The sequence below is a fragment of the Condylura cristata genome, unplaced genomic scaffold (assembly GCF_000260355.1).
Source record: "Condylura cristata isolate star-nosed mole 26May11 unplaced genomic scaffold, ConCri1.0 scaffold00040, whole genome shotgun sequence".
NCBI lineage: Eukaryota > Metazoa > Chordata > Mammalia > Eulipotyphla > Talpidae > Condylura > Condylura cristata.
The window spans coordinates 8,212,276-8,223,725 of NW_004567141.1; the positions used below are offsets into that span (position 1 = coordinate 8,212,276).

An 11,450-nucleotide genomic window follows, 5' to 3' on the forward strand; every position below is an offset into this window, starting at 1 on the left:
CGCACTCTTGGTTCCCAGCCAGCCTTGCTCTCAGCTCAAGGTTGTGGGGAAGTCTCCTGCCTTGACTGTGCCTGTGAAAAGCAAGCCTTGAAAAGAAAGTTAAATGTGTGTGTTTTTTTTCCTTTTTGTGTTCTCTGGGTCTGAAAACAATTTAGCCATCTAGTCTTGGTTTCATAAAGACAGAGAAACGGATTATTGAAACAAAATAGTATCCAGGAAAAGACCAGACATTACAGTCAATGGATTTTCAACCTAAGTGCCAAAGCAGTTCAGTGAGAAAGGGATCATCTGGATCAATTAAATTGCCAGAGGCAAAAAGCTGAACTTTGACCTTTGTTTCCCACCATATACAAAGTTTACTTGAACTAGATCATCAAAATGTATAAACTAAAACTTCTAAATAAACACATAGGAGAAAATCTCAGTGACCTTGGATTTGGAGAAAGTGTCTTAAGGCTGATACCAAAAGTTCACATCATAAAAGGAAAAAATCAATACATTGGATTTTATCAAAATTTAAAACTTCTGCTCTTCAAAGGACATAGGCTTGAAAATAAAAAGGCAAGCCACAGGTCGGGATAAAACATTTAGAAGATAGAACTAACAAAAGACTCATTTCTGAAATTTTAAAAAGAATTTTAAAGATTTATTTTATTTATGTATAGAAAAGCTGGAGTGCAGGCCAGAGGTGGGGGACGGGTGAAAGGATTCACAGGAGAGCAGAGTGGGGAGCAGAACAGGCAGGCAGATTAACTGAAATACACTGTGGAGGGGAGCAGCGGGTGAGACAGGAGGAGAGGTCTGCTGTGCCCTGCGGGTCTGCTCCCTAGTGGGGGAATCTTAGCTGCAGTGGCTGTGGACAGCTTCCTCATGCTGACACTTAACAACTTGGGCCACCAGGGGAACCCTAGACTTTTTTTTTTTTTTTTAACTCTTACAATTCCCAAGTTTTTTAATGGGCAAAGATTTGAATATGCTTTTCTCATGAAGATACAGAGTTGGTTAATAAGTACATGAGAACTTGACCAATGTCAGGGAAATCCTAGTTAAAACCTGTGACTGTACTCCTACTAGTATGGCTAAAATGTAAGAAACTGACCACCTACTTGTTGATGAGGATGTCGTGAGGAGCTAAACTCTCAGGCCCGTGGGAACAGTCAGAGGTACAAGCATACTAATACATACCCAGTTATCCCACTCAAGAGAAAAGAGAGTGTGCACCCACACACACACTGGCACAGAGATCAGAGCAGCTTTACTTGTAGGAGTCAATATAAACCATACAATTCCACACACGTAAAATTTTAGGAAGATGTAAACTAATCTTTCTTTACCTGGGGATAGGAGTAGAATGGGAAGGGGTGGAGTGGGGATATTACCCAGAGATTCCAGGAGTAATGGATGTTCACTATCCAGAAATTAGTGATGGCTTACAGGTGTGTTCATATGTCAAAATTCAAGTTATACATATATGTTTCAAGTTATAAATATGTTTCATTATATATCAGTTATAGCTCAATAAAGTTGTAAAAACAAGTTTTTCAGAAAAGGCAAGATAAGTATGGTGTAGCTCTAAATAACACAAATAGGGAGAAATGTAAATGGAATATTTTATCACAGTATAATTATATTGGGACAATGGAAAGTATGTGTGGATTTATAGGAGGGGAAGATAAGGAGAAAAGTCCTATTTTCCATCATGAGAATTCAGTGAAACCTAATTAGGAAGAACCAACACAAGCATATTATTTAGGGACATGGAAGTAATACTACAAGAATCAGCTCAAAGTGCCAATCTCTGAGAAGTGGGTGCTAACACATGAAGAACTAATTAGCTTTCTAAATCATGTGAAAGTTTAACTTTAATATAAGTTAAAACTTGTTCATGTATTATCAGTACCTTGAAGTTACAGCCCCTGGTGTACCCAGTTAATGAAGGGGCTCTTTGCCCACTGCACCTCCAGACTCTACTAGATTCTCAGAGCAGAGGCTGGGGGACCAGTGTATGTTTGGGGCGGGGAGGGTGTTCTTCAAAAGACCAAGTCCCAGATTTGTTAAGGAAATCCTTTTAAATGCTAGCCAGACAGCTTTGTACAACTCTAGTCAATCCCTTAGGAACCTGATTGGAATTTACACTGTGCTTACATTAAGAACTGCCCAAATTCTCCTTTCATTTCTCTCATGATATAACCCACAATGGAGATATTGTGGAGGCAAATTCTTGCCTCCAAGCCAGGGGAATTGTAAGCCTGATGAACCTATTGAGTCTCATTTTTCTTATTCTTTTTTCAGGTGGTCACTTCTTTCATCGAAACTCTTTGTCCCCTCGGAGTCTGGTATATGAAAGTGAATTCTCTACCATCGAACCTTCTTTGGACATGTATGATGAGAACAAAACCTGATTTTTTTCAATGGGCTGCTGGAGCTCACTTCCTTTGTGATTTGATTTATGATCACTTTTCTTATTTTGTATTCTGTCAGCATTCGTTTTTGGAAGAATCGCAGCGCTTTCCAAGAACAGGTTGGGATTCAGGGTTAAATTGCAAAGCTCCTCCGAGACAAGCCTTTGCGGACAGTGGTGTTGTTGCCCAGGTATCCCTGTGGCACTGGAAATTGTCTGAAGCTGGCCAGTGAATGTGGACACCCCACAAGCCTGATACTTCCAGAAAAGATGCAGGGCCCAGGGGGTTCCCGTCACATTGCAGGTGTGCCTCTGAATAATCACACGCTCTTGTGCATGGGCGCTGGTTTCTCAGGCAGCCTCTGTGTGCCCCACTCATCTTGCACCTGAACACTGCAGGCGCGGCTGCACCTGCTCCGGAGTGGCCCACTCTGTTTTCCCTAGCTGATACTCTACTTTCTGTTAAAGCCCTCTTTCTAAAGACTCCTGAAAGTCTTGACTCTTTTTCCCTCTACTGCTACTGGTCATGGAGCACACCTGGAGGGGCTGCAGGCTGGGCAGGACAGGCACCTGTCCTCTTGTCTCTTCCCAGCCTCCCTCGGTGACCATGGTATAAAGTGACTATTGTTTATGTGACCACTGAAATGCTGAAGGCCCTGTGCCCCAGGCCTGTGGATTTGTCTTCTTTGCAACTGCTGAGAGGTTAAGGGAAGAGGAGGCACCTTTGAGGCCAATCTGGCTGTCTCCTTTGGATACAATGACCTGGGGTGAGGGCCAGCAAGTGTCAAAATCAGAATGATTCTGCCTAACTTCTTGAGAAGATGGAACCACCTCCTTGCTGCTAGATACCAGATAAGCACCCCTGTTTTGTCTTCACCTAGTCCCTGTCCATCAGCCTTAGCATCATCATGAAGAAGGCATGGAGCTTACAGAAAAGGATATGGTGGCAATGCAGTAGACATCATGGACACATATGTTCTTTCCCATAAATCTGGGATGACACCAAGTCAACATCACCAGAAACATGTATCTGAAAAGTAAGACCAAACAGAACCAAAATGAGCAAATTTATAAAACAAACGGACACATCCTGTTTGCTCCAGTAACACAGTAGTCCAGCCTGCTCCTACTGACTGATAATGAGCCCCATGGAAGAGTAGATGCACTGAGATGCTTGTGTGAGAATGGAAACTTGAATCTCTGTATGTCCAGAGAGCAGACCGTGTCCACACATGATTCCCCTATCCTGTGGTTTCTGTCAACTGTAGAACACAAATCTGAAGTGAGCGCTGCCATTTTTCCATGTCTTCCCAGCTTCTCTCATAGCGTCTCCTGTCACGTGTTGTGAAGATGCCTCAGAAACAGTTGTGCCCAAACAACACCCTCAGAGAACCAGGGTGATGACAGCATTAGGAACATCACCTCAGAGTGACCAGCAACATTTCATTTTTAATTATTTGAGGCTGGAACAGTGCAGGTTTTTTAAGGTCTTAGCAGTTTTTTCTTTTTTACTTTTAACTAAGGGCTTTTGTTGTGTTTTTTTCCTTTTCTTTTTTATAGTCTTTGTACTATAAAAATATTTTTGATAGTTTCAGGAGAGCACTGTTCAGAAAAACACGTTCACCCCGCAGGCTTTGTCGTGACAGAAAGCATAACACTGAGATCATCCCTGGCGCCAGAAGATTCCACACACACCTGCGATTCTGCTTGGTCTGGTTGGGCTGACTGGCCGCCACCCAGCTCTGACCACGCGATGGCTGCTCCATGCCCTTGTTTTAGTGAAGCACAACTCGGAACCCACCACAGCCTTCCTTCCAATGTGCGCAGTCTTAGAAAAGACTTTATACGTTTATAGAACATATAGGCATACACATTCACTTTCACCTGAGACAGCCCTTCATTAAGAAGGAATGAACTTACTTGACAAGAAATTTAAAAGTTCCAGACCTCTAAGAAGTTAATGTAATATTAAGTACCAAAAGAGTACCAAATAGGCGCTCCTTCTTAATTTCTGGTATATCTAGGGCACACGTTCATTGTGAAGTAACCAAGGAGGCATGTCTTACAAGGAAATGCACGCAGAGCTTCAGACAGAACTTGATAACCTTTACCCAAGAATTGAGGCCTCTTCCCCATTCAGCTACAGAATGCCCTGCATTTGTCAGGAGAGCCACTCCTCTGTGAAGGTCATGTACTTCAGGAATAGCAAAGGTGGTATGATTTGTTCCAAATAACAGCCTCTTTTCAGGCAGCTGTGCTGAGCAGAAAGTCTCTGCCCAGCCACCCCAGAAACCCTGGTGGGGGTAGGTTGTGGGGAGCCAGTGCTCATTACCATGCACCCCCCTACTTCTGAGAAGCTGGAAATTGGGAGCAGGCATGGTTGGGGCACAAAGAGGTGCTCTTTCAGTATCTAAGCACCTCAGTTGTTGAACATCATCTTATAGCAATTGCTAGCCAGATGTATGATAATCTTCGATTGTTTTCCTGAAAGCCAGAGGGTTTTTTGAATGTTGGAAGGGGAAAGGAGTGAGCTACTTATGCACAAACCCTTCTTCCAGTGGACTGCCCTGAACTGGGTCTAGCTCCAGCTTTTCCCAGCAACACGCACTGTAGGGTGGATGCGCATGGAAAAGAGCCCACACAGCCAGTACCATCCGCTGGCTGCCCGGCTGTCCAGTAACCACAGTTAAAAGGGCATAGACTTACAGTTGGTGATTTTTAACTTTCTAACAGAAGAGCTGCCCATAACCTTCCTTTCCTGCTGTTTCAGAGATGGGGAGGAGCCATCTTGCAGAGGTCAGACTGAAAGCCGCTCACTCTTGGTGGCAATGGTTGGCAGAGTGTCCACACTGCCTGCCTCTGTGGCCTCAGGGGAAGGCAAGCTCTACTACCAGGTGGTTGGTGGTTAAGAACACCCTGCTTTTTAAGAAAGCTGCCATCTCCTGGCCCCTTCTCAGTGACTCAGAGCAATGTCCAGATGGCACTACCCTGAACACCAGTTTGCACACATGGCCAAGCCTGTACATGCCAGCTGCCCCAATGCACGCAACAACCCAGCTTCCAGAACATTCTGTTGGAAAAGAGCTAAACAAAATAAGGTCACTAAATTTATATTTCCTATGGGCTTTTATAAGCTCTTCTCCTATTTTAAATTCTCATACTGAGTTTATTCCTTTAGCTACTTGCTAAATGAAATTAGTTTTAACTGACAAAAAATCAAAATGTGGTCTGGCTATGAAAATCAAAATAAAGGTCTGTTAGCCTTTATTTAGGTAGTAGTTTGCTAGAGGAAAACAAGCAGGTGATATTAATCTCAGGTCGCCTTGACAGATGCCAGAATGTCATGAGACAAAACAGTTTGGTAAATAAATAAAATTTAAAAGGAAACAGGTAGGATCCTCTGGCCAACCTTGTCAACAAACCTTTATTAAATTCTCACCATGTGCCAACACCGGTTACCCTTGGAGTGCAGGTGAAACCAGTGATGGTTAGGATTTGGACGGTTAGAGAAAACTGGTGTGTTAACAACCAGTGGGGACTTGAGACCCACGAGATGAGGGTACGTGGTGCAGAGGAGGGTTTTCTAGGGGAGATAGATAGGCACAGTCTGGCCAAGAAGGCGACACATTCAGTGAAGACAACCCGAGTGGAGGGCGAGACTGACAAGGGCTTGGGTTCCACTTCCTGGGTGGGAAAGCTTTGCTGTGGCCCCCGGTCTCTGTTTAGAAAGAGAATGATCTGGGGTAGGGATGGGCAGGGAAGGTACCAAAATACCTGGTGTAGGACCTGCCTTTGGAGCCAGGGCAGAGGAGAGAGCTTTGTACTGACTTTGAGGTCTGACAGTGGAAATGAGAGAGCCACAAGATTGAAGTGGAAGCCCAAGTGCTCACCTGGGTGATTGGGTGGGAGTTAGCGGGACCTAGAGGAGCTTCGTGGGGATACTCAACGTCTGGGGCTGGCAGGGCCTCTGCATAAAGGCGGAGATGTAGCTGTGGATCTGAAGCAGAAGTTTGGTGAGTGAAGAGGTCTGATGTGAGCCCTCTGTGCAGCAGGATTCCTGGGAAGCCGGGGCCCAACTGCGTGCTGCCTAGCCCTCCCCATAGGATCACAGCCTCCACGGCATCACAGGTCCTGTGCCACAACGCTGCTGCCTTTCCTCTCTGCTGCCCCACACAACACTTAAAGGCCAGCACTCCAGGCACGTGTATTATCCTCTGTGTACACGCACTGCGCTTAGAATCTCCCCAGGTGGTTGTCCAGAGAGAATTCCTTTAGTTCAGATGATGGCAGAAGCCAGAGTGGGGTTGAACTTGCCTTGTGACATGGGAATGAGGCTTGGGATAAAGCCCTAGGGACTTACTAAGTTTTGGATGTTAGGAGCAACCAATTTAGAAAAACTACTAGTGTGCTTTTGCTTTTGGAGGAAGCTGGCACCGCCTCTCCACCATGCCATACTGGCTGGCTGGCCTCCGCTCACTCCAGGAAATAGAGTGGGTGACTGAGCTCAGCTCAGCATTCAGTATCAGCTCCCGAGAAAGGCATCATTATCAGGAGCTGACCCTTGTGATGCCTACTGCTGAAAGAAAGTGTGTTCCCTGTTAAGGGAAGGGTTTGCAAGGGAAGTATGTCTGGTTTTGCTTTTTCTTTTGGCTTTGTTGCTAAATCATTCCAAAGGCCAAAGAGAAAAGGATAAATGTTGAGTATACATGTTCACATGACATCCATGGTTATGGATGGGATTCTTTCTATAGGACCAGAGAACACCTTAAATATTTTAAGTATCTTAACATCAGAAGAAATAAAGACAGAAGGAGTGGGAGGGAACGTGTCTGTTTGCTGGTGGAATCCCACTTTCCTTACTGTCCTGCAAAACAGCAGGCAAAGCAGTATGCGGACTCCACAATCCTGGGCCCTAGGGGATTTCCCCCAGAGGCCATGTCTGCAGCTGGACTCCTCCTTCCTCTGGGGCTATGAGGTCAGGAGCCATCTTGTGGCCTTAGGTCTCTTCCGAAGGTTGAGTGGGGAAGTTTGCTGTCTTTCTCAGGGCTGTCTGGGAAGATCCAAAAGAAGCCGTGAAGAAGAGAAGGCAGGTGCACCCACAAGCCGTGAAGAAGAGAAGGCAGGTGCACCCACAAGGATGAGTCACCTGCTTTCTCAGGTGCTAAGTCCCACCACCCTAAGTGACTGAACAAGTGCTGCAAGCTACTAAGAAGCAGACATGTCAATGCCCAAGATGAGGCTCTCATAGCCCCGCAAGGGCCCTTAGGGTGCCCAGGCCAAGACCTGGAATTTATCTGGGTTTTCCCTCTTGTAATCCACCCTAGCTAAAACTGTGTTTTCTGTCTTCTTCAGCTCTTACTTGGGGAAGAAGGAAGATACTTTATGACAAGACAAAAAAAAAAACCTTTGACTTTCAAGCAACTTTAGTATTAAACTTTCAGAAGAATTGAATGCTGCTGGAGTGGCTCAGAGCTCTGCCCTGGGCATTCCTACTTCCTCCCATTGACCCTTCCACATGCATGTCCCAAGTGAGATAGACGCCTGAAATGGCACAGACCTGATGTACAAGCTGGCAGGCGTGACCTGGGTGGTGCTCAATAATAGGCAAATTCTCATCCTCATTTTCCAACTCTGCTGCTTCTAGAAACTGTCAGGGGTTACAGGTAATTGTTCTGAGCTACTTTTTACAGATTTAACCCAACATAAAGTAAACTCTGATTTATTTTGGAAGTTATCCATCATTCAGTACAATTATGCTATGTGATATTAAAGGGCTTTTCTAGTTGCTGACAGGTACTGAGCCAAGATGATTGTGAAAAAGGGGCCAGGGGTTGTTGGACTAGCATATCCCAGGACATTTCTCTCCCTTCAAATAAGTAATCTTTTCCTAAGCAGAAAGGCTAATCAGTTTCCTACTGAATGCCAGGATGCTATATGGAGACCAGTCACTAGGTATGGCCAGAGCCAAGGTGCCAGCCTAAGATGCCATGCCACTCTAGAGAGAAACAGAGAGGTCTCTGAGTTTCTTCATCCCCTGGAAGCCATGGCCTGTCTTGCTGACCTGACTAGAGGAAGGGGACTTTTGGCTGATGTTGAGGGCTAGAATCTGGCATCCTGTGCTGACAATGGAAAGCAGGGTCTATACCAGAGTGGCCATTACTCTTGTCTAGGGAAACTTGACCAGTGTGGAATATCTGGGGTATGGAGAACACCATCACCTAATATATCAGTCCTGTTCCTGTACCTCAGGAGGAGGTACAGGAGGCCAAACCCTAGGCCACATATGTCACAATTTTTTTGACCCTTAGTAGCTTTTATACTCATATAAAATATTAAAGTTGCCCCTTTCATATTTGGATCACTCAAAGAGCTCCTCGTATTCTGGATTCCTACTAACTATGCACAACACTTCAGAGGATGGCATACGAAACTATTTTTCTAACTATATCACAGGTAATTTGGGGTGGGGGAGGCTTGGGATATACCTAAATATGGCAAGTGACTTATCTACCACCTTGAGGAATGAATGGGAAACTATGCACTTGAATTTTCATTCACCATTGGATAGCTTGTGCCAGAAAGAACACATACCAAATATCCAAAAGAAAAATTGGTCATTAGCTTAATTTCAGGGGCTCACTGTAGGGGCAGTAACCCTATCTAGAATAAAGATACCTGCAAGTAGAATGTGAGCTGATTTATTGTCAATCAGATCTTCTAAGCCCATTGAAATGGTCTGGGCAGCACAACTCTTAGGTCCACATGGTTGATGTAAGTATAATTAAGTATAATTAAGTGAAATTTATGGTATATACCTATATGCTGATAGTGTATACCTATATGTGCGCAATTTGCTAATATAATCATTTCAATAAAAACGTATTTAAAAAGATGGTTTGGCCACATGGAGTACTGTTCATACATCAGTGAGGACATTTTTGGCTGCAAGCAACAGAAACCCAATCAAAAGTGACTAGGCAAAAAGGAAATATAAAAGATGGTTTATAAAAGATAAGATGCTGTGGGTATGCATGGTTTGGTCTTCAAACACTAGGACGCAGTTGCCAGTTTTGCTTCATCCAGGTAAGCTCCATGCTCAGGCTCAGGGTGGTGGTAGCTCACCAGCACAAGAGCTAGTCTATGGAACCCAGTCCAGAAAGGCATCGCCTTCGCCCTGGTGGCTTGGTTAGAAGTACATAGCCATCGAGGCAGACCTCTCCTGACCCGCCCACTGCTCCCCTCAGCAGTGTACTTCGTTGATCTGCCTGCTCTGCTCCCCGCTCTGTCTCTGGTGAATCCTCTCACCCTCCGCATCTTTGGCCTGTACCCAGTTCTGTATGAATAAATAAATAAATCTTCAAAAAAAAAAAAAAAAGAAGTACATAGCCACCATGGAACCAACCACTGTGATCACAGAGAAAGATGCAATGATGGCCGAAGCCGGCCTGAGTTCTAGTTCTGCATTCCAGGAGTGCATTCAGCTTTAGCTGGAGACAGTTCTGAGCAGTGGTTCCCCCAGCAAAATCAAGATGCAGCACAAGGAGAAGTGGATGTTGAGGCAGTAAATATCCAACATATGTAAAAAAGACAAAATGGTGTAGAACCACCAAAAATGGGGAGCCACCTCTGTTATTGTTACATGTTACAACATAGATAAATCTTGAACACATGGTAAATGAAAGAAACAGGACACAAAGGGCAACCGGTGTGATTTCATTTCTATGAAATATTCACTTATTAGCATGCACTTGGCAAATCACTTCAACTGTCATGAGTTCAGTTTTGTAGCCTCTAAAGTAAGGATCATAAAATACTCAGTGAAAGTATGGGGATTAGATTTAAAATAGTGTTAAAAGTAGGCTTAATATCACAAATCCAATAATTATCTAATATCCAAAATATGTAGATAACTCTTAAAATTAATTTTAAAATTTCAATATAAAAGTGGGCAAAGAACAGAGGCATTTCTCCAAAGATAAACCCATAGCCATCAAGCACATGAAAAGATGCTCAATATCACATGAGAAAACTACATCACGTCCTCTAGTTAGGAGGACTATAATTAAAAAATAATAAACAAGATACAGAAAAATTGCAGCCCTTGTACAATGCAGTTGGGAATGTGAAATGGTGTAGCTACTTTGGAGACAGTTTGACAGCTTCTCAAATAAGTTAAACATAACTTTTACCATATGAGCTTAAAGCTGCATTCCTATGGATATACCTAGGAGAACCAAAAACATATTTACACAAAACATCTATGATGCAGGTGTTCACAGAAGCATTACTCAATGATAGCCAAAATCGACAAACAACCCAAAATCCACCAAAAGATGAATGTATAAACAGAACGTGACCTATATCCATAAGTGGAATATTCATTCATAAAAAGGAATGAAAGTATTGATATAACAGATAAAACTCAAACACATGGTAAGCGAAAGAAACAAGACAAGAAGAACCACATATTGTGTGATTTCATTTATATGAACTATTCAGAATGGGTAAACCTATTGAGACAAAAATAAAATAGTGGTTGTCAGGGACCAGGATAGCAAGGGAATGACTGCTAACAAGTAAGAATTTCCTTTTCAGGGTGACAAAAAATAATCTGGAATTAGTGGTTAGTACTGCACAATTTGTGAATATACTAACAGTCATTGAATTTGCACTTCAAAAGGGTGAATTTAATGGACTGTGAATTACATCTCATTTTTTAAAGTGAATGAGTCTTAGTACAGCCTAAGTGCTCAATAAATGTTAGTTTTTTTCCTTCTTGTAAACATGGTTCTCAAGAAGTGATCTCCAGGCCAGCAACGACGTCAGCTAGAAATGTGCTGTTATAAATGCAAATAGTGGGTCTCAGCAATGTGCTATAACAAACCCTGCAGATGATTCTGATGTACATTCCTGATTGAGACCACTTGGATGAAAGAATTAAATAACCCTTTACCACGGTGTTAAGACTTCCAGTTTCATTAGGATTGATTTCTATCCAGAGAGCACACAATGAAACATGTTCACTTCAAGCTCCCATGGTCTTCAAGAA

The 11,450-nt window shown here is 43.4% G+C and overlaps 1 protein-coding gene across 1 annotated transcript in view; it reads left to right on the forward strand.

The window, feature by feature from the left end:
* The window catches only part of RNF130 (ring finger protein 130), a 98,558-nt gene extending 91,477 nt beyond the window's left edge, over positions 1–7,081 (forward strand). Inside the window, exon 7 of the mRNA XM_012733310.1 lies at positions 2,293–7,081. Within this exon, the coding sequence (XP_012588764.1) occupies positions 2,293–2,402 (110 nt within the window). The 3' untranslated portion in view covers positions 2,403–7,081. The remainder of the gene's footprint in view (positions 1–2,292) is intronic.
* The last annotated feature ends 4,369 nt before the right edge of the window (positions 7,082–11,450 follow it).